The 23,228-nt window shown below is 48.2% G+C and overlaps 1 protein-coding gene across 1 annotated transcript in view; it reads left to right on the top strand.

The window, feature by feature from the left end:
- Nucleotides 1-9,205, top strand: part of CARMIL3 (capping protein regulator and myosin 1 linker 3) — a gene marked incomplete at its 5' end in the record, with an annotated part of 36,410 nt that extends 27,205 nt beyond the window's left edge. The window contains 7 exons of the mRNA XM_083377265.1: nucleotides 870-939; nucleotides 2,117-2,206; nucleotides 4,471-4,628; nucleotides 5,261-5,459; nucleotides 6,292-6,432; nucleotides 8,268-8,390; nucleotides 8,490-9,205. Coding sequence (XP_083233391.1) covers nucleotides 870-939; nucleotides 2,117-2,206; nucleotides 4,471-4,628; nucleotides 5,261-5,459; nucleotides 6,292-6,432; nucleotides 8,268-8,390; nucleotides 8,490-8,515 — 807 coding nt within the window. The 3' untranslated portion in view covers nucleotides 8,516-9,205. The remainder of the gene's footprint in view (nucleotides 1-869; nucleotides 940-2,116; nucleotides 2,207-4,470; nucleotides 4,629-5,260; nucleotides 5,460-6,291; nucleotides 6,433-8,267; nucleotides 8,391-8,489) is intronic.
- Between the last annotated feature and the right edge of the window lie 14,023 nt (nucleotides 9,206-23,228).

Genomic DNA, 23,228 nt, shown 5'->3' with positions numbered 1-23,228 from the left:
TAATGAAGAGAACGACGAGGGGTGACGTGATAGCAGTGTTCATCTATGGAGATCCTCAATCATCCAGATCAGGGGTCTTCAAACCTGGCCCTTTTATGACTTGTGGACTTCAACTCCCAGAATTCCTCAGCCAGGCGTGCCTGGCTGAGGAATTCTAGGAGTTGAAGTCCACAAGTCATAAAAGGGCCAAGTTTGAAGGCCCCTGATCCAGATCATGGTTGTCCCACGGTTGTGCTTTTTCAAAAGGCAACTGGAGTTTCTTATTTTTCCTTGAAGAAAACATTTCCAAGGAAAAAAAACCAATTAAGTCCAGTTGCCTTTTGGAAAAGCACCTTGGTATAGCAGTGTGCCAATATTTGAGGGGTGGCCACAGAGAAGAAGTGGGTGGGTGGGGAATCAGCCTGTTCTCCAAAGCACCTGAAGGCTGGACAAGAAGCGACGGATGGAAACTAATCAAGGAGAGAAGCGACCCGGAACTGAGGAGGAATTTCCTAACAGAACAATTAACCAGTGATTAATTCACAAGTTGCGGGTGCCCCAACACTGGGGGTTTTTAAAGAAGAGATTGGACAACCATTTGTTTGAAATGGCATAGGGGTCTCCTGCTTGAGCAGGGGGTTGGACTAGAAGACCTCCAAGGTCCCTTCCAACTGTCTCCTCCTCCTCCTCCTCCTCCTCCTCCTCCTCTTCCTCCTCCTCTCCTCCACCTTTTTAAAAAAGAGACTGGGCAGCCATTTGTCTGGAATGGCATAAGGGTCTCCTGCCTGAGCAGGGGGTTGGACTAGAAGACCTCCGAGGTCCCTTCCCACTCTGTCATCCTGTCATTCTTGTCCGTGGCGTGCCGTTCATCACTTTTCTTCCTTGGCTAGAGCGTTGAAATGGAACAAAGGACGGGAAGTTTGCGGGAGCAGCAGAGAAGACGATCCTCGGACGACACAGGTGGGCAGAATTTTCCAGCCTCCTCGGCTCGCCTCCCCCCTCCCCCTTGCATACATGATTCCGGGAGCCCCACGTAGTCCAAGGAAGCTCTTCTGAAGCCTGGGCGACCTCTGCGGCTTAAAATCACGCAGGTCCAAAAAAAAAAAAAAAAAAAGGAAGGGCTACCCCCCAAAAAGGAGCTCCTTCCTAAAAGTAATATTTGGTTTATTTTTTATTTTTATTCCATTTATATCCCGCCCTTCTCCGAAGACTCAGGGCGGCTTACAAGCTTAGCAGTAGCCTTCATTCTATGTATATGCCTGCTTATTAGGGCTTTCACACACACACCCCAGCGGCATTATTACAAAGTCAGCTTAATTGCCCCCAACAATCTGGGTCCTCATTTTATCTACCTCGGAAGGATGGAAGGCTGAGTATTTATTAGATTTTTTTTTTTAAAAAAAATTCTTGCCTTTATGACTTCATAAGTAAATCAAGGTGAGGAAGCTTCCTGCTCCTGTTTTCCCCATAACGATAACCCTGCGAGGTGGGTTCGGCTCGGAGAGAGGGACTGGAGCAAAGTCACCCAGCCGGCTTTCATGCCTAAGGCGGGACTAGAACTCCCAGTCTCCTGGTGATTGGCCCAAAGTCACCCAGCGGCCTTTTGGGCCTGAAGTAGGACTGGAACTCCAGTCTCCTGGTGATTGGCCCTGGCTTTCATGCCTAAGGCAGGACTACAACTCGCTGTCTCCTGGTGACTGGGCCAAAGTCACCCAAATGGCTTTCATGCCTGAAACAGGACTAGAACTCGCCGTCTGCTGGTGATTGGCCCAAAGTCACTCAGCGGGCTTTCATACCTAAGGCGGGATTAGAACTCGCCGTCTCCTGGTGATTGGCCCAAAGTCACCCAGCGGGCTTTCATACCTAAGGCGGGATTAGAACTCGCCGTCTCCTGGTGATTGGCCCAAAGTCACCCAGCGGGCTTTCGTGCCTAAGGCGGGACTAGAACTCGCCGACTCCTGGTGACTGGGCCAAAGTCACCCAAATGGCTTTCATGCCTGAAGCAGGACTAGAACTCGCTGTCTCCTGGTGATTGGCCCAAAGTCACCCAGCCTAAGGCGGGACTAGAACTCCCCCTCTCCTGATTTCTAGCACAGTGTCTGATATCGATTGATTGTTTGTTTTTAAACCCACATAGGGCAAAGAGGATGGAGGCCTCACCCTCCCCTGCAGAGCACCAAGCCAAGTTTTGCCACCATTCGGCGGGCCGAAGCCAGCTGGGATATAGGTGGGTAGACGTTCCTAGAATTGCCCAATGTGAAGGCAACTGGACTTCGACTCCCAGAATTCCCCAGCCAGCAACGCCGGGAGTTGAAGTCCACTTGCCTTCACGCCGCCAATGGGATGAGTAGTATGCATTCAGCTATGCAGGGGGTGAGTTTATATGACAGAAACATCTTTTGAGCCTGGCAAATGAGGTGGCTGCTTTAATAATCCAGAGGTGAATCAGAACAGAGCTGGGAGGGACCTTGGAGGTCTTCTAGTCCAACCCCCAGCTCAAGCCGGAGAACCTACACCATTTCAGATAGCTGGCTGTCCATTCTTTTCTAAAAAAAAAACCCAAAACCCTGCAATGATGAAGCACCTACAATTTCTGGTGGCCAGCTGTTCCACTGGTTAATTGCCCTCACTGTTAGGAAGTTTCTCCTTAATCCCAGGTTGCTTCTCTCCTTGATCAGTTTCCATCCGTTGTTTCTCGTCCTGCCCTCCGGTGCTTTGGAGAATAAATTGATCCCCCTCTTCTTTGTGGAAGCCTCTCCAATATTGGAATACTGCTATCATGTCCCCCCCACCCGCCCCCACCCCAGTCCTCCTTTTCTCTAGACCAGCCATTTCCAAATCCCGCAACCGTTCTTCTTCCTATGTTTTAGTCTCCGGGCTATTCTATTCTATTCTATTCTATTCTATTCTATTCTATTCTATTCTATTCTATTCTATTCTATTCTATTCTATTCTATTCTATTCTATTCTATTCTATTCCTTATTCTATTCTATTCTGTTCTGTTCCGTTCCGTTCTGTTCCATTCCATTCCATTCCTTATTTTATTATTCTATTCTATTCTATTCTATTCTATTCTATTCTATTCTATTCTATTCTATTCTATTCTATTCTATTCTATTCCAATTCTAATTCTAATTCTAATTCTAATTCTATTGCATTCCATTCCATTCCATTCCATTCCATTCCACTCCACTCCATTCCTTATTTTATTATTCTATTCTATTCTATTCCATTCCATTCTATTCTAAATTCAAGGCATTGCTGGGTGATTTCGGTTTGCACTGTCAGTGAGTACCTACACTATTCAAATCACATTACAAATAGTTCTCTACTTACAGCCGTTTGTTTAGTGGCCGTTTGGAGTTGCAACGGACCTGAGAAAAGTGACTTATGACGTTTTTTCACACTTACGACCGTTGCAGCATCCCCCTGGTGACGTCATTAAAATTTGGACGTTTGGCAACTGGCATGTCTTTACGACGGCTGCAGGGTCCCTCACAAGCAAAGTCGATGGGGGAAGCCAGATTCGCTTCACAACTGCGTTACTAACTTAACCACTGCAGTGATTCACTTAACGAGCGTGGCCAAGAAAGGTCGTAAAATGAGACAAAAGTCGCTGAACGCCTGTCTTGCTTAACAACAGAATTTTGGGGTTTGGAAAAGGGGATCCCATGACCCCAGGACACTGCAACTGTCATAAATACGAACGACGTTTCGCTTCCCATCCCAGAAGCTTCTTCAGCTCTGACTGGATGTTGGGAAGTGGAAGGATTGATACTCCTTTGCAGTCATCTGGTCATTTGCATTCTTTTAGAGGGTCGTTGAGGCCACTGGGAGGTTTGTCTGTGTCCTCAGGGTCACCTGAGTGGTGGAAATGGGCGTGGAGCCTTCTTGGAGCTGCTGAAAGGAGTTCCAAGAAGACTCCACACTCATTTGCACCACTCAGGTGACCCCGATGACACAGATAAACCTCCGAGTGGTCTCAGTGACTCTCTAAAAAAGGCAAATGACCAGCTGTCTGCAAAGGAGTATCAATCCGTTCCATTCCCCACCATCCAGTCAGAACCTGAAGAAGCTTCTGGGATGAGAAGCAAAACCTCTTCCAAGAAAAAACAACCAAGTCCAGTTGCCTCCTGAAAAAAAGCACCTTTGGGGCAACCATGAGAGAGAAGGGCGGGATATAAATGGAATTAAAATAAAAATAAATAAATAAAAATGACCCGGATGACGGAGAACCTCCATAGACATTTAAATACGAACCGGTTGCCAAGCGTCTGAATTTTGATCATGTGACCACGGGGGGGGGGGACGCTGCAAGTGTCTTAAGCGTGCAAATATGGTCATAAAATCACTTTTCCGCAGTGCCCTTGTACCTTTCGAACGCTCACGAACCGAACGGTCGTAAGCCGGGGACTATCTGCCTTTTGAATGAATTGAATGAATTCCTGGCGGTTGATGGGTCCTGTGTTCGTCTTCTCCCAAATCTGCAGCTGAAGAGAGCACCTCCCGGGACAGTGGGGGCAAAGGCAACCTCCGAGACCACCCCCTGGAAGATAAGCAGACGGGAGCCGACGAGAGGGGCGTGATGGGGGGCACACCAAATTCCGAGAAGGACCGACTGACGGCACTGCCCGGTGCAAAACAACAGGTCTTTTTGAATTCAAGGGGCAGGAGAAAGGTGTTTTGGGGCTGGGGGCTTCTGGGTGAAGGACTGGGGAGTGACCACAATTTAGACAAGAACTCCCAGTGCTAAGCCAGACATTTGTTAAGGGAGTCGTGTCCAATTTTACAGTCTTTTATGCCATGGTCGTTAAGTGGATCATCCCAGTAAGTGACTCATACGGTTGTTAAAGCGAATCCAGCTTCCTTTATTGACTGCCACCTGTGAAGGTCAGGAATGGCAATCATGTGACCCCCTCCAGGATGCTTTAACTCTCCACCCGAATTTTGTTCACGTGACCACAAAAGGGACGATGATTGTAATTGTGAGGACCAGGTCGTAAGTCACTTTTTCCAGCGCCGTCATCACTTAGAATGGTCACTCAATGAATGGTTTATGGCTGGCTGGGGAATTCTGGGAGTTGAAGTCCTGACAGGTTGCCCAGGTTAAGAAGCATTGCTCTGGAGGTTGAAAACTACCATTCCCAGCATTCCCAGTCTTGCTGGCTAGGTTTGCTGGGAATTGTAGTCCAGCAGCAGCCGGAAGCTTCTTCTGAGAAATTTCTATTTTTTTATCCCCTCTCCTTTCGTATCTCCACATCCGCCCTCTTGGTTTTACAGCAATTCAGGGATCTCTCTTCGACTCCTCGCCCTCCCAAGCCGGTTGCCCTCCCCAGGGGCCGGAAGACCCCCAGCCAGCCAGAAAGAAGTCGCAGCAACGAGGAAGGCAGTGTATCTGGTGGAGCCATTCTAGAAGATTCCTGCACCTTTCCTCCCGTCGCTCAACCCCGACGTAGACCGAAGGAGCAGGAAAACGAAGGTGAAGAGACACCGAGGTCCTAAGACAAAGGTCTTGGTTTACCTCACGCAGATCCTGGATTAATCGGTACAAGAATTCCAAAGGGAAGGAGTTTTTGCTTTGGGATAATAGCATTTTCTCTCAGGCACAGGCAGTCCTCAAACTTACGACCGCAATTCATCCCGAAATTTCTGTTGCTGTGTGAAATACTTGTTAAGTGAGTTTTGGCCCATTTTTACAACCTTTCTTGCCATACTCGTTAAGAGAATCACTGGAGTTGATAAGTTAGTAACCCAGTTGTTAATCGAATCTGGCCTCCCCCACGGTCGCAAAAGGGGATCACATGACCTTGGGACACAGCAAAGGTCATTAACCTCAATTTTGATCACATGATCACGGGGACACTGCAGAGGTCGTCCCTGTGAAAAAATGTCATAAGTCACATTTTTCAGTGCCTTTGTAAGCTTGAATAGTCACTAAATGAACTCTTCTATGTTATATGTAAGGGTGTAGGTATATATATATATATATATGTTGTATATAGCATGTTTATACTTGTGTTGTGTACAGGAACACTTTTGAGAGCAGGCAACAGAATTTCATTTTTAATGTGTGCCAGGGTGCCCACAGTAAAAAATGACAATAAAGGTTCTCTTTAGCTTACTATTTGCAAGTCAAAGACTACCTTGTATTATTTATTGAACACTTATTTAAACCTTTCCAGCAGGAGGCAGCAAAGAGCTACAGAGAAAAAAATACGAATGCTCTGCTGCCCTCTAGTGGCCCGTGGGATTTTTTTTTTTAACAATCCAGAGAGGGTCACCTTAACCAACAAATTCTTTCTGGGGCTCAGGACTCTCTGATGCTCCTCTTTCCATTCCAGGGGAACCTGAGGTAGGACGGAAAATGGCGCCTCTCAAACCAAAGAGAACACGGCGGGCCCAGTCCTGCGACAAGCTAGAGTCCGATCGGGGACGGAATCCGGGATCTGGAGGTATGGCAGAGCTGGAATTCCCCTACTTGGGGGATCCAGAAGGTGGGAGGGACCTTTGGAGAGAGGAGCAGCGAAGCGGTAGAGAAGGAGTGACAGAAACTGGGGGCGGAGTCAAAAGAGGAATCAGCCTAGAATCCCTACATCAGGAGTCCCCAACCCGTGAGCATTACTGGCCGTGGCCTGCTGGCCACCGGGCTGTGAGACAGGCTGGTCAGTGTGCCCACTCATCCTTGTTTGTGCTAGTGCCGCGGCCACACAGCCTAAATGGAGCTCCACACGGCCTAAAATGGGGGCTCTGTGCAGCCTAAATGGGGCTTTGCAGGGCCTAAAATGGGGCTTCGCGCGGCCTAAAACGGGGCTTCACGTGGCCTAAAAGGGCTCCGCACAGCCTAAATGGGGCTCCACGTGGCCTAAAATGGCTCCACGTGGCCTAAAACAGGGCTCCGCACAGCCTAAATGGGGCTTCACGTGGCCTAAATGGGGCTTCACGTGGCCTAAAACAGGGCTTTGCATGGCCTAAATGGGGCTTCGCGTGGCCTAAATGGGGTTCCGCACGACCTAAATGGGGCTCTGCATGACCTAAATGGGGTTCCGCACGACCTAAATGGGGCTCTGCATGACCTAAACGTAGCCTAAACGGGGCTCTGCACGGCAAAAACGGGGTGCCATGTGGCCTAAACTGTGCCGCGCAGCAAAAACAGGGCAGCGCTAGTGCCCACATGGCAAAACCAGGGCAGGGCTAGCTAGCGTCATGTGGGCACTAGCACCGCCCCGTTTCCGTCGTGCACATGCGCATAAAATGTTTCCCCTTCCCTTTCCCTCTAGGACTAGGTCCTCCAACCAAGAAAGTTTGGGGACCTCTGCTCTACATAGCCACAAATGAACAAAGTCAAACCCACTCGAATTTTCGTGGACCCTTAACTAATTCCAAGCTAACCTTTTAGCTGGGAAGATTCCTGCACGGGGGCCTTCAGCAATAAAGCAGTTAAATTGTAACTTCACATGTGGATGTGATCTTTGGCACCTGACAAAAGCCATTTGCAAGAAACAAACCGGGTGGAACTGGGATGGGTGGCGCAGGCTTGCTGGTGAAGGAAAAAGTCCTCGTGCACGCTCTTCTTTGTCCAGGTGGTCCTCCATGTACAGCCATTCGTTTAGTGACCATTCAAAGTTACAACGGCAGTGTCATGGTTCCGATAAATGAGACAGTTCAAATAAAATGCAGCATTGACAGGCAGTGGGAAAAAAGGGACGTATGACCCCTTTTCCACACTTATGACTATTGGCAGAATCCCCATGGTCACATGGTCAAAATTTGGAAGCTTGGCAACTGGCACGTATTTATGACGGCCGCCGTGTCCCCTGGGGGGGTGGTCCTATGATCCCCTTTTGTGACCTTCTGACAATGGGGGAAGCCAGATCGGCATAACAACCGTGCAGCTAAGTTAACAACTGTCGCCATTCACTTAATGGCCACGGTAAGAAAGGTCGCAAAACGGGGCAAAATTCACTTAGCAGCCCCCTTGTTTAGCGCTAGACGTTTTGGTCGTACGTCGAGGACTACCTGTTCTTACCTTTGTGAATTGCGACTTGGTGAAGCTCTGTGAATCTTGGTCACACCTGGTGAAACTTTGTCAAGCTTCATATCACTGATTCCCCCGGAGCAAGTCGGAAAGAGGACAATGATTGAAGCGGCGGGGTTTCGGTGTCATGACCCTCCCCTCGAACCCGGTTCCCCCCACCCCGGCTAATTCCATATCTTTCTCTCTCTCTCTCTCTCTCTCTCTCTCTCTCTCTCTCTCTCTCTCTCTCCCCTGCCTCAATTTCCTTCCCAGGTGCCAGTGACCTACCCCTGCCTGACCCACCTCCTCGTCCCCCTCAACTCGAACCGCCCGGCTGGAAACCCCGCCCCGCTCTTCCTCCTCCTCCTCCTCTCCTTCCAGCAGACCGGCATGGGGGTAGGTATGGATGACCTTTAGGGAGACCTTGGGGTGGTCGCTCAATTTTTTTCCCCCTCTCTCTCTCTCTCTTTTTTTGATTGTCTTTTCTTTCTGCAGGAGTCCCCAGATCTGGGGCAGAGTGATGGAAAAACCCTTCCTGGGTCTCCGAAAACTCACCCCCTACCACCCACCACCCATCTGGCCGGAAGACCCGAGGGGGAGCCGGACGTGCTACAAGGGGGGGAGGGGCAAAGCATGAGGGGGGTCTCCTCCAAGCTGTCCCGTCTCTCTCCCCACCACCACCCTCCACAAGAGATGTCCAGATGGTTCCTACTGGAAATTCTTTCATTCGTTCCTTCTTTCCATTCGTGCCTCTTTCTTCTCTGACTTCTGGCCAAAAGCCCACCCCTCACTCCTGCCTGTGGGGGGGGGGACTCTCATCCCACCCCCCACCCCCCACCCAGCTTTGTTTTTAACCAGGATGGGAGAAAACAAGAAAGCCACAAAAATGTCTCCTTTCCCCCGGCTATCCTGGGGCGGGGGGGCGAGGGCCCCCTTTTTTTCCTCTCCTTTCCCCCCAGATTTCTTCCTTTCCTCTGGGCCCCCAATTCCTTTTCCTCCCCACCCCGTCTCCCCCTCCCATCCTGGTGGTCCCCGATTTCAAACCCACCCTCTCCGCCATCTTTCCCCCCCCCCGTTCCCTCCGCCTGTTTATTTTCAGCTTGTACAAAAGAAAAAGAGAAGCGTAATAAATTATATATGGACGTTTAAAGAAAACGACACGAAGCATAAAATGTCTCTTTTGAGTTTTGGGGAGAAACCTAGGGGAAATCTGACTTTCAACTGCAGGGCACCCCCCTCAAATTTCCGGGGCGATTCCTGACGGACTCAGACGGGGTGGAAGCGTAACAGATGGTCCTCGGCTTAACAGCCATCCGTTTAGGGACTGTTCGGAGCTACAGCGGCACTGAAGAAAAGCGACTTTAAGTTACGACCGTTTGGGGGGGGGCACTTTACGACCATCGTACAAATCCCCCGGGTCAGGTGATCAAAATGCGGGAGGCTTGGCAACGGGCGTGTCCCGAGGACGGTCGCAACGATCCCGTTTTTGCGGGATCAGTTTCCCCTTAACCACCATGCCGCCCTCCGAGCCACGGCTGTGATTCCCTTAGCAATGGTGGCAAGAACGGTCGGAAAACGGGGCGAAGCTCACTTAACAACGGCCTTGCTTATCGAGGGAGATTTGGGGCTCCGTCTTGGCGGTAGGTCCAGGTCCGCTCGTAGGCCAAAGGTTCTGGATCCAGTTCCAAGGGAATCTAGTTTTGTAGAACTAGAAGAGGCCTAAAGTCCCGGGAATCTTTGCAACTTTCCATTTTGATGCACCCAGATCAGGGGTCTTCAAGCTTGGCCCTTTTAGGACTTGCGGACTTCAACTCCCAGAATTCCTCAGCCGGCGTGCCTGGCTGAGGAATTCTGGGAGTTGAAGTCCGCAAGCACGGGGTCTTCAAGCTTGGCCCTTTTAGGACTTGCGGACTTCAACTCCCAGAATTCCTCAGCCGGCGTGCCTGGCCTAGGAATTCTGGGAGTTGAAGTCCGCAAGCAGGGGGTCTTCAAGCTTGGCCCTTTTAGGACTTGCGGACTTCAGCTCCCAGAATTCCTCAGCCGGCGTGCCTGGCTGAGGAATTCTGGGAGTTGAAGTCCGCAAGTCCTAAAAGGGCCAGGTTTGAAGACCCCTGACCCAGATGAATGACCTGGAAAACCCCTGTTCCGTCTGTATTCAGAAGAAAGATGACGGACGCTTTGTCAAGGAAAAAAGGTGAAAAAAGCGTGTGCCTGTGTGTGTATTTTGTGTGTTTGTGAGTGTGAGTGGGTGGGTGGGTGAGATTCCATTCTCCATGTCCTTGAAGGAAGGCAGAGATGGATTCACCGATCTGTGATATTCCTAACTGGCCAGCAGATGGCAGCAGTGATGATGCGGAAAGATCTGGCTGAGAACATCAAGTCAACAATTTATTCTGGCTCTTCCCATTCATTTTTTTTCTTCTCTCTGAAATCTTCCTTCCCTTTCCCATCTCCTTCCTTTCTTCTTTTCCTTTCCTTCCCTTCCGCTTCCTTCCTTCCTTCCTTTCCCATCTCCTTCCTTCCTTCCTCCCCTGAGTTCTGGGAATTGAAATCCACACATTTGGAAGTCTCTACAATTGGAATATGGGACCGATTCCTGCTCTGCAGCCAGGACAGCTCTCCTGCAAATTATTCGTGGTCCATAAGAGTTTTCTCTCCCTTGTGTTCTATTTTGGATGTTGCCGCTGTTTGTGACGAGATTCCGAAACCGAAGGAAATGCATGAAGGACAGCTCTGCATTCATTGGCATAAGCTTGATTAACAGCCAATCAATTATAGAACGAGAAAAGGGAAGAACAAAATTAAAGATTGAAATGCATGTAGATCAGTCTTGTTGTTTTTTTCAAATTGGGTGACTTTTAAGACCTGTGGACTCCCAATTCCCAGAATTCCCAAGACAAATCTGCTGGCTGAGGAATTCTGGGGGTTGAAGTCCATATGTCTTAAAGTTGCCACGTTTGGGGGGGGGGAAGCACTTACAGATATTGTAAGTATCAATTGCCTTTTTTTTGCTGTTACAATTCCATCTATAAGAAGCTAAATCGGAACTAGGAGAAGGAACATCGCTGTAAAATAAAGAATTATTGCAGGTTTAAAAGCCATTTTCCAAAGTGCCTGAAGGCAGGACAAGAAGCAATGGATGGAAACTAATCAAGGAGAGAAGCAGCCTAGAACTAAGAAGGCATTTCCTGTCAGTTAGAACAATTAACCAGTGGAACAACCTGCCTCCAGAAGTGGTGAATGCTCCAACACTGGAAGTTTTTAAGAAGAGACTGGACAGCCATTTGTCTGAAATGGTATAGGGTTTCCTGCCTGAGCAGGGGGTTGGACTAGCTGACCTCCAAGGTCCCTTCCAACTTTATTATTATTATTATTATTATTATTATTATTATTATTATTATTATTATTATTATTATTATTATTATTATTATTAAAGGTTGCCCACAGTACTTCTTGTTATGCCCTGGTTTGGTTACCTATGGTTTGTTAGGCCAAACCTAGTTAGTTGGCTTTACCTCTCCTGACAGATTCAAACAGTGCACCCAGGCCAAAGTCAGCAAATTATATTTTAATATAATGCTTGAACCCAGCAGCAATATGATTGACAGCCAAGGTTTCCACGAGAAGAATAGACCAGATAGATCCAGTTAGAAATATAAGAGCTTCAGGTTGGATATTAAAGAAAAGCCAGAATTAGTATAGAATTTAAATTGCACCATGCTGACAAACACCCCCCCCCAAATGTAGGGTTTTTTTTAGCTTTCTTGAAATGAAGCACCGTCAAGGGCTAAAATTCAAATCTAAAAAGGTGCTAAGAAGATGAACAGAATAGAATAGAATTAGAATAGAATAGAATAGAATAGAATAGAATAGAATAGAATAGAATAGAATAGAATAGAATAGAATAGAATAGAATAGAATAGAATAAAATAGAATAATAAAATATGGAATAGAATAGAATAGAATAAATAGAATTAGAAATAATAAAATAGAATACTAAAATATAGAATAGAATAGAATGGAATGGAATGGAATGGAATGGAATGGAATAGAATAGAATAGAATAGAATAGAATAGAATAGAATAGAATAGAATAGAATAGAATAGAATAATAAAATATGGGATAGGATAGGATAGGATAGGATAGGATAGGATAGGATAGAATAATAAAATATGGAATAGAATAGAATAGAATAGAATAGAATAGAATAGAATTAAGGAAATAAGAATAGAATAGAAATAAGGAATTAGAATAGAACAGAACAGAACAGAATATAGCAGAGTTGGAAGGGACATTGAAGGTCTTCTAGTCCAACCCCCTGCTCAGGCAGGAAACCCTATATCATTTCAGGCAAATGGCCGTCCAATCTCTTCTTAAAAACTTCCAGTGTTGGAACATTCACAACTTCTGGAAGCAAGTTGTGCCACTGATTATTTGTTCTGTCAGGAAATTTCTTCTTTCATTCTGCTCCGAGGCTGGAGAACAAAGAGACTATCTCTTTGCCATCAATCCGGACCCCGCAATAAGTAATCATTTTATTATTCTGTCAAAAACTCCCCATTTTGCAGTTTCTCAGTCCTATTACAGGTCCTCTAGGAATAGCGCCAGGCTCTGACAAGGCTCCTCACCGGTGGAAGCAAGGGCCCTCTGCCCATGCTCAGAAACAGGCTCTCCCGCCCGAAGACCACACGGACCTCCGTCGGTTGAAAAGAGCTGCAGAGATCAAAGCTTTCTGGAAGGTTCTTCCTTTGCCCCTCCCATCCAGAAATGGGACTGGATGTACACGCTGAAGACATCCACCCCCAAGCCCATGTGCCACTGTCAAAAGTCCCTCCGCCTCTCTCCTGGCCCTGCATTTGTTTCCTTGCCTTTCCACCCGCGTGGCTCCTTGCCAGACAAAGATCGGCTAGGAAGACCATAATTTGAGCCACAGGAGATGATCATCCCTTTCCAAGAAGTCTCTGGCAGCTGCTTGGCGTAAAATGGCAGGCCAGGCCGCGTGTGGCGCGCACCAGTGGGATGCCCGCCTGCACAGAGGCAGCTGTCCAACGCCCACGCCAGGTCAAAATGCCAAGCACATCCTCCCCGAAAAATCAGCATTTTCCCTCTGCATCTCTGGCTTAGGCCTCACGGATGGGGTGGAATCCAATGGATTCCCTGGTAGGATAGGAATAGGATGCCCAAATCCTTCAGAACGTTAGGAATACGATGCCCAGATCCCTCACCGTCAGTGGTGGGATTCAGCCGGTTCGCACCACTTCGGCAGAACCGGCAGCTAATTTTTGGTTGTCCAGGCCTAGAGTGGACTTCCAGAAGTGGCATCCACACAGAGAACCGGTTGATCACCTATCTGAATCCCACTGCTGCTCACAGTAGATTAGGAATAGGATGCCCAGATCCCCCACAGTAGATTAGGAATAGGATGCCCAGATCCCTTACAGTAGATTAGGAATAGGATGCCCAGATCCCTCACCGTAAATTAAGAATACAATTCTCAGATCCCTCACAGTAGATTAGGAATAGGATTCCAAGATCCCTCAGAGTAGATTAGGAATAGGATGCCCAGATCCCTCACAGTAGATTAGGAATAGGATTCCAAGATCCCTCACAGTATATTAGGAATAGGATTTCCAGATCCCTCACAGTAGATTAGGAATAGGATTTCCAGATTCCTCACAGTAGATTAGGAATAGGATTCCAAGATCCCTCAGAGTAGGTTAGGAATAGGATGCCCAGATCCCTCACAATAGATTAGGAATAGGATTCCAAGATCCCTCACAGTAGATTAGGAATACGATGCCCAGATCCCTCACAGTAGATTAGGAATAGGATTTCCAGATTCCTCACAGTAGATGAGGAATAGGATTCCAAGATCCCTCACAGTAGGTTAGGAATATGATGCCCAGATCCCTCACAGTAGATTAGGAATAGGATTTCCAGATTCCTCACAGTAGATGAGGAATAGGATTCCAAGATCCCTCACAGTAGGTTAGGAATACGATGCCCAGATATCTCACAGTAGATTAGAACACGATTCTGAAATCCCTCAGTAAATTAGGAATAGGATTCCCATGATGCTTCAGTAAGCTAGGATTACAGCTGGTCCTTGACTTACAACAGTTTGTTTAGTGACCATTCAAAATTACAAGAGGAATAGCAGAATAACGGAGCTGGAAGGGACCTTGGAGGTCATCTAGTCCAACCCCCTGCTCAAGCAGGAGACCCCATGCCTTTTCTGACAAACGGCTGTCCAGTCTCCTCTTAAAAATGAGGAAGAGGAAGAGGAATAGCAGAATAACAGCTGTAAGGGACCTTGGAGGTCTTCTAGTTATCCAAATTCAGACGCTTGGCATCTGACTCATATTTATGACGGTGGCCGTGTCCCGTGAGGGTGTCCCGTGATTGGCGGCCTTCTGACCAGCAGAGTCACCGAGGGAAGCTGGATTCCCTTGACAGCCGTGTTGCTAACTTAACAACCGCGGTGATTCACTTAAGAACTGCAGCAAGAAAGGTCGCAAATTGGGGCGAAACTCACTTAGCAAAAGTCTCACTTAGGAGCAGAAACGTCGGGCTCCGTTGTGGTCGTAAGTTGAGGACTACCTGTAGGATTCCCAGGATCCCTCAGTAAATTAAGAATATGAGTCCCAGAATTTGCAGTATGTTAGGAATGTGCGAATCCGGCTTCTCCCAAAATAGAAATAACCAGGAACAAACCATGGAGGCTTCCAGCCATTCTCACATGCTGCAGCGGCATTTTTTTTTCCCCAGCAGAGAATTCCCACGAGAGTCGGTCCCTAATTTTGTGGGACCTGGGGATCGTGGCTCTGGGGATTTAGGAGGCTGCAAAATGGATGCTCGCTGCCCTTTGAATGAATGGGACATTTAAATAAATGGGGTTAAGAGAGATTAATAGGGCTGGGGTGATTGTGAAATAGGGCGCAATATTAAAATTATCTGGCTGGTCCCAGGGGAAGCTTTAAAAGTGAGCCCAACTGAAAATAAATAGAATAAGAATAGAATAGAATAGAATAGAATAATAGAATAGAATAGAATAGAATAGAATAGAATAGAATAGAATAGAATAGAATAGAATAGAACAGAACAGAACAGAATAGAATAATAGAATAGAATAATAATAGAATAATAGAATAGAATAGAATAGAATAGAATAATAATAGAATAGAATAATAATAGAATAGAATAATAATAGAATAATAGAATAGAATAGAATGATAATAGAATAAAATAATAATAGAATAGAATGGAATGGAATGGAATGGAATAGAATAGATAGGATAGAATAAGGAAAGGAAGAAGGAAAAAAAGAAAGGAAAAGAAGGGAGGGGGAGGAAAGAAAGGAAGAGGAAGGGAGGGAGGAGAGGGGGAAGCAGGGAAGAAAAAGAGGGGCTGAGAGGGGGGAAGGAAAGGAAGAAAGAAGGAAAAAAGAAAGGAAAAGGAGGGAGAGAAGAGAAAGGGAGGGAGGGAAGGAAGGAAGGAAGGAAGGAGGGAGGGAGGAAAAAAGGAAGGAAGGGGGAGAAAAGAGAGGGAGAGGGAAAAAAGGAAGAGAGGGAAGGGAGGGAGGAAAGGATGAGGAAGGAAGGAAGGAAGGAAGGAAGGAAGGGGAGGGTGAAGGAGGGAGGAAAGACAGGAAGGAAGGAAGGAAGGAACTTGATGGGCAAACCATCCCTCTGATCAATCAATCTCCCCCGCCCCCCCCTCCGGGAGAGTCGGGGCGTCGGGATGCCCAAAGCCTCCAGAACCCCCCCCCCCGCCCCAAGCGGGAGGCCGGCCCAGCCACTGCGCTCCCTCCTGCGGGCAGGGGTCGTGGGAACGCGTCCCCCTCGCCCTGGCTAAAGGCCTCCTTCGCGGGAGGGGGACCCAGCGCGCGTGGGTGTTTGTGGGTGGGGGGGCGCCCCTCCGCATCCCCTCCTGCCGGGGAGGGGCGGGGGAGGGGGCTCTCCTCCCTCCCTCCCTCCTCCCTCCCTCCCCGGGCACTGCGGAGTCTGGCGAGGGGAGGAGTCGCGGGGAGGGGAGGGGCGGGGGAGGAGGGGGAGGACCGGAGCGGCGGCATCGGCGGAGCGAGCGAGCGGGCGAAGCGGGACCTTCTCAGCTGCCAGCCGGCCAGGTCGCGGGGCCGGAGCGGCGTGCGGGAGTCTCCCCCGCCGGACGGGAGGAAGGAAGGAAGCCGAGCGGGAGCCGGCCCGGGAGGGTCTCCAGCGCCCCACCAGCCCCGACCCCGCCGCCCGCCCGCCCGCCCGCCTGGCCAGGTAAAGCCCCGGCCGCCCTCCGCCGCCGCCGCTGCGGTCCGCGCAACCCCTCCCGGGCCGCTGGGGGGGTCCCGCTCCGCCCATGCTCCCCGCCCGCCGGCATGGAGACGGGGGTGGGGGGGTCTGGATGCACCGGGGGGGGGGTTAGGGGTGGGGGGGACTTCGTCTTCGGGCCGGGGGAGATGGGCTTTGTGGTCCCGAAGTTGGGGGAAGGGTTTCTCTTAGGGGGCTCCGTCGCTTCTCTGCGCGGACGGGGGGTCCTTAGGCGGGGGGGCTGAAATGCACGGGGAAGACCTCGGGCCGGGGGAGATGGGCTTTGTGGTCCCGAAGTTGGGGAGGTTTGTCTTACTGGGCTGCCTCCCTTCTCCTCCTCCTCTGCTTGGAGGGGGTCCTTAGGCGGTGGGGGGCGAATGCACGGGGCAGACGTCGGGCCGAGAGAGATGGGCTTTGTGGTCCCGAAGTTGGGCGGGTTTCTCGGTCCCTTCTCTTCGCGGAGGGGGTCCTTAGGCGGTGGGGGAGGGTGAAATGCACGGAGGAGACCTCGGGCCGGGGGAGATGGGCTTTGTGGTCCCGAAGTTGGGGAGGTTTCTCTTAGGGGGCTCCGTCCCTTCTCTGCGCAAAGGGGGTCCTTAGGCAGTGTGGGGGGGAATGCACGGGGGAGACTTCGGGCCGGGGGAGATGGGCTTTGTGGTCCCGAAGTTGGGCAGGTTTGTCTTACTGGGCTGTCTCCCTTCTCCTCCTCCTCTGCTTGGAGGGGGTCCTTAGGCGGTGGGGGGCGAATGCACGGGGCAGACGTCGGGCCGAGAGAGATGGGCTTTGTGGTCCCGAAGTTGGGGTCTCCCTCCCTTCTCCTTCTCCTTCTCCTCCTCCTCACAGGGAGGATCCAGTGGGTAGGTTGAGGGCGCTCACCCCCACCCCGAAGACTGCTCAGCCCAACTCTGGAGGGTCCCCGCTTCCGAGTTTGGCCACTTTCCCACGACCGGCCGCCGCCGCTCGCTTGGGGTCCGGTCCTTGGAGCAAAGCGTTGCCAACTCAGGGGTGCGCGGCTGCCCTCCTCCCGGACCGGTCCTGAGCGTCGTCCCAGCCTGCTTTGCCGAGGTTCCCTGCTGCTGGGTGGATCACAAGCCCCATGCTTCCCAGCTGCAGCCCGCATTGCCTCCCTGCCTCCTCCCGGGGCGGTGTCCCTTCAGCATCTTCAGGATTTGGGTCGTCCCGGGAAGCTTATCGGGAGCTTTGTAACCCCGACTTTTATCTCTCCCATCATCCTGGGTCCTTCTGCTTCTAGCGGGGGATCCCCTTACCCATGTTCCTTCTTTCCCTGCCAACTGCACTCCGGGGGGGGGGGGTTGTAGGGATAAGCCAAGCAGCCAAGCCAAACTGTCTTTCCTTCAGGATCAGCCTAGCTGAGTGTGGGTGTGGGTGTGGGGACCTTTGCCCCACCCAGCCAAATTAATTGGACCCAGCAAAATAGAGCCTCCTGATTCAGGGGCAGTGTATCTGAGAGGGGCTTGGAGGCTGTGGCAAAGCCAAAGGGACAACCTCATCCCTTTGGCCGAACCAGCTGGGTGGGGGGTACATGGAGGGATGTTGCATAACTGTGTTATGCAATGGAACAACCTTTGTTTTTTTTAACGAGCCGCAACGCACTTCGTTACTGTAAACTCCTGTTCCCCACTCCTGACACATCCTTTTCATAGGAACTTCTGCAGTTTTTCTTCATTCTTTGCCTTCTTTTTACACTTCATTTTTTTTCCCTTCTGGGAACAAAGAAATAAACCACCTCCCTTTGGCTTGCTCTGGTTATCAGATAGATTGCCTTTGCACATGGAAGCTCCACCTTTCCCTCCTTAAGACCTGCTAGATTGGATGCATTTGTTTGTGGGGTGGGATTGGGGGGGAAAAATGGGATTTGCAGCCAGGTGTGGTCGGTCCAGAGACAGCCTGATTTACTACAGCGAGGTATCCAAGAAGCAAGTGTGCAACTTAGATTGCGCTCTGCGCATGCTTGTGAGTTGCTGAGGGAGTTTTTTGCCCATTCAAACTGATGCTTCCTTCTCAGGAACAAGGTTGCAATGCAAATATGTTAAAGATATATTTCAAAGTTCGGGGTTTGACGTCTCCACGATTTGTGTTCCTTTGCGCTGTTGTGTTACACACAGGTTTTTCGCCCATTGCCTGTTCTTGCTTGTTTTCGGGGCGCCGCTGTGACAGCCTGACGCCCCGAATGACTTTAGTGGGAAACACACACAAGTTGCTAACATTTTTCCACCTTCTCTCTCTGGGTTGTGCCAGCGTGACCGACACATTTTGTGTCGTGTGATCTTGAGATGCTGAATTGTTGATTCATGACATGCCTGGAATGTTCCAAATTGTCCTCAATTACCATAATTTAATATACAGTGCAGAAATTAAGGACATGTGGGTTCTTTTGACAAGAACACAAGAAAAAAAAAGACACTTATTAAAATAAGATGTACTTGTGTGTCCTTGTGCGCGCACGTGTGATCTTTGCGGCTTTGTCGAACTCTTTGCTGTGATGAATTTACGGGAGACAGTTGTTGTTTTTTCATGCAACAGAGAGAGTACGTATTCAGTTGAGTCCCTCGGGGGGAAAAGGGCGGTATATAAATCTAAACAAACAAATAAATAAATAAATTGCTGCAAGGTATTGATAACGCCACCAAATATTCTTATTTATGTATTAATTTCCTATGGACGTCCTTCTCAAAATGCATGACTCTGGAGGGGTGTCTAACTATACAGATAGTCCTTGACTTACAACGGGTTTGTTTAGTGACCATTCAAAAAGGGATTGATGCCCATTTTTCACACTTAACAACCTTTGCAGCATTTCCCCCCCCCGTGGTCACATGATCAAAATTCGGCTGTTTGGCACCCGATTCATGTTTATGACGGTCCCAAGGTCATGTGATCCCCTTTTGCGACCTTCTGACAAGCAAGCTCAACGAGGAAGCCAGATTCCGTTAACAACCGCATGACTAACTTAACAAAGGCAGTGATTCGCTTAACGTCCGTGGCAAGAAAAGTGGTCGAATGTGGGCAAAACTCACTTCACAAATGTCTTGCTTTGCAACGGAAATTGTGGCCGTACGTCAAGGACTATCTGGACTTTAAAACAGGAGCAAAACACCATCCCAAACCATAAATAACAACAACAACAAAAAACAGCTAGGGGAAAAGCAACCTATCTCAACAATTAATAAAATCTTAGTATAAGCTCCCACACCTTTGCAGAATTTGCGGCTAAGCCACCAAATTGAGAATAAAAGACCTAACTAGGATAATTTACGAAGCCAAGAAACTATTTTTCCATCTTCTGAGAGCCGTTCAGCTGGTGGCACACTTTCCTCTTTTGGAAAATAATTAGATTTTTCAATAAATTAATTAAAAATATGCGGGCTTGGCCAGGCATAACCCGGACAGCAGCTGTTTTTCCCATGCCAAATACTATTCAGACAATGGGTTTTCTGCGCCTTTTCTTCCTGCCTGAGCAGGGGGTTGGACTAGATGACCTCCATGGTCCCTTCCAACTTCTTCTTCTTCTTCTTCTTCTTCTTCTTCTTATTATTATTATTATTATTATTATTATTATTATTATTATTATTATTCTCTGGATTTTTGCACTAGGCAGGGGGTTAGTCTAGATGACCTTTTGAACTAGGCAGGGGCTTAGTCTAGAATGATCTTTTGCACTTGGCAAGTGGTTAGTCTAGATTCTAGAATGATCTTTTGCATTAGAAAAATGGTTAGTCTAGGTGATCTTTGGCACTAGGCAGGGGGCTTAGTCTAGATGATCTCTAAGGTACTTTTCAACCGGTGTTTTCTTCGCATCTTTTTTAAACTGGTCTAATTTCCATTGGTTGACTCTTTTAAAGACTCTTGATTCCGTGGTATGAATTTGATTTTATTAATAATATTATTCCCTTTGAGAATCGGGACTCGTCCTCCCCATTGTGTGCTTCTTTGGGGCTTTTAGCAACATCTGAACTGGGTGTCGCTCTAAGAGTTCCAATGAGGCACTGCCAGCTGCCTGATGGGTTTTGTAACTCTCTGAATAGATTGCACAGCTGACCCTTAACTGACTTCCAGTGGAAAACTACCCATTAATCCGCTCCTTTTTTATTTTATTTTTAATCATGCTTTTTAAATCCGGTGCTTTGAGGGCAATTCTTCTTGGGAAAAAAAATCTATTCTCTTTGCTCAAATTAAATTGGATTTTGCCCTCCACCTTACATGGCATCCAAGAATGGCATTCCCGGCATTCAGATTGGTGAAAATCAGAGCTGGTGTGGAACAACTATGAAACACACCCTTTTTTTACACACTTAAGAGGCAAAAATGCGGTTCATTCCTTGCTTTAGTTTTTCAGTTTTTCAAAATAAGTCATTTATTATTATTATTATTATTATTATTATTATTATTATTATTATTATTATTCACTGATCGCCTCAAACCACCATCTATTCATTTGCGGGGATATCTCGGGGTGTCCACCGAATACAGTAAAAAAATAATAATCAGATTGTAGCCACAAGAATGCTGATCAATGCAAGGAAATTTCCACTGTAGTGTTTTGGCAGCCATTTTGACTTTTTTGACCAGGCCCTACTGACCTCTTGGATGGATTTCCTAAGGCTGGCATGAAACCTATTTCTGCTGTAGAGAAATACTAAAGTAACACTTGGACGTTAATTAAGATAATTAATTCCCCGTAAAGTGGGAACTTAATTATCTTAACATCCACCTACTTAATTCACTGAGAAGGTAATTCAGTTCGGAGACCCCTTTTCTGTACAAGTGGTCCTTGATTTACAACGCTTCGTTTAGTGACCATTCATAGTGTCAACGGCACAGACAATGACTTACGATCGTTTTTCCACACTTAACGGTCGTTGCAACATCCCTGTGGTCATGTAATCAAAATTCGGATGCTTGGCAACTGACTCGTATTTATGACGGTTGCAGCGTCCCGGCAGGGTGTGTGTGTGTGTGTGTGTGTGTCCTGCAATCCCCTTTTGCGACCTTCTGACAAGCAAATTCATTTCGTTGTGAGTTACACAATGACAATAAGGACATTCTATTCCAGGGGTCTTCAAACTTGGCCCTTTGATGACTTGTGGACTTCAACTCCCAGAATTCCTCAGCCAGGAATGTTGAAGTCCACAAGTCATCAAAGGAAGGGCCAAGTTAGAAGACCCCCGGTCTGGATGCAAGCCCACGGGTTTCATCAAAATGGCCGACTGAGGAATTCTGGGAGTTGAAGTCCACAAGCCATCAAAGGGCCAAGTTTGAAGACCCGTGTTCTATTCAAAAGGGAAGACAGATTCCCCTTAACAATGGCTGTGATTCACTTAACGACGGCGGCAAGGAAGGCTGTAAAACAGGGCAAAATTCAGTGAACCAACATCAGAAAATTTGGGGTCAGTGATGGTCATTAAGTCGAGGATTACCTGTATTTATTCTGGGTGGGACTTGGGACGTTCTCCCCACCCCCCAAATTCCCGTTCTGCAAACAGGACGCACCGTCAGGGATTCTTCCAGTTGAATCTCTGTCTGAGTACTTGATCTGTTAGTCTCCGTTCAATCAGCACTGCATGGCACACTGGAAGCTGTTCCGGGTGTGTGTTTTTACACACACCATGGAGAACAGGGCCTCCTCACCCCCCCCCCGCCCCAGAGAACAGAAACTCATACTGGGTGTCACCGTGGGCACTCCTCTGCGCACGGCGTTGAAGGGGAAACCATGCAGAGCGAGGACCACAATTATTAATTGCCCATTCCCAGATTTATTTATTTTTTATTTTAAAATAACGGAACAGAACAGAATAATAACTTTATTGTCACTTTGAATGTACACCAATCGGCATGCATTAAAATGAAATTTCGTTGCGTACAGCTCTCAAAGGGTCACCGATAGACACTCCATAAGCATGGGGGAAAACATAAATATGACAAAAGTTCTGGGTGGGAAGCAAACTTTCTTGGCCTGCCAGCCTGACTCACAAACACACACACACACAAATACACAAAATTTGTGTTTTCCTTCCTTCCCCAAAAAAACCTCGTGGCATATGCTGCGTTGGAACCAGCATGCCATTAAGAAAAAAAAAGAAAAGAAAAGCTTATTTTTCAAACTCTTCATGTCTTCCTCACAAGCGGCATTGTCAGAGTGGGTCAAAAAAGTCAAAATGGCGGCAGAACCCTCCCAGGCGGTGCCCCTCCCTCTCGGAAATGCAACTGGGGCATAACTGTGGTGCCTGGGAGCTTGACTGCTGTTTATTTGCCGGCATTCCCGGTAAATAATTGGAGCTTCTACAAATGCATTTTGATCTCCATCCGCTTGTGCTGAGTCGGCCCTTGGATCAGACCCAGAGTGAATTTACTCCAGCATCCTATTTCTAGCTCAATTGCAGCCACGAGGCTCATAAATCAGAGATGAGAAAGGCTAGGATGATTCCTTTGCTGTTTCGCATTCTCCCACCCGTTTCCCCCAGCCCCCCCCACCGGCACGCTGGTATCCAAAGGTAGACTGCCATGAAACATGGAGGCTCGGTTTTGCTACCGAGTTTGAAGAACCATTAATAGATCATTCCTTCAGGAGAGGCCTTGGAATTACAAAGCCTCTTTTGTCATCCGGGGCCTTTAATCCCGGCATTTTACGTCCCTGGAAATTTTAACCGGGTTCAGATTGAGCATTTTACGTCCCTGGAAATTTTAACCGAGTTCAGACTGAGCATTTTACGTCCCTGGAAATTTTAACCGGGTTCAGAGTGAGCATTTTACGTCCCTGGAAATTTTAACCGGGTTCAGAGTGAGCATTTTACGTCCCTGGAAATTTTAACCGGGTTCAGACTGAGCATTTTACGTCCCTGGAAATTTTAACCGGGTTCAGAGTGAGCATTTTACGTCCCTGGAAATTTTAACCGGGTTCAGAGTGAGCATTTT

This window comes from Vipera ursinii (genome assembly GCF_947247035.1).
Source record: "Vipera ursinii genome assembly, chromosome: Z".
NCBI lineage: Eukaryota > Metazoa > Chordata > Lepidosauria > Squamata > Viperidae > Vipera > Vipera ursinii.
This window is presented reverse-complemented; position numbering and strand designations above follow the sequence as displayed.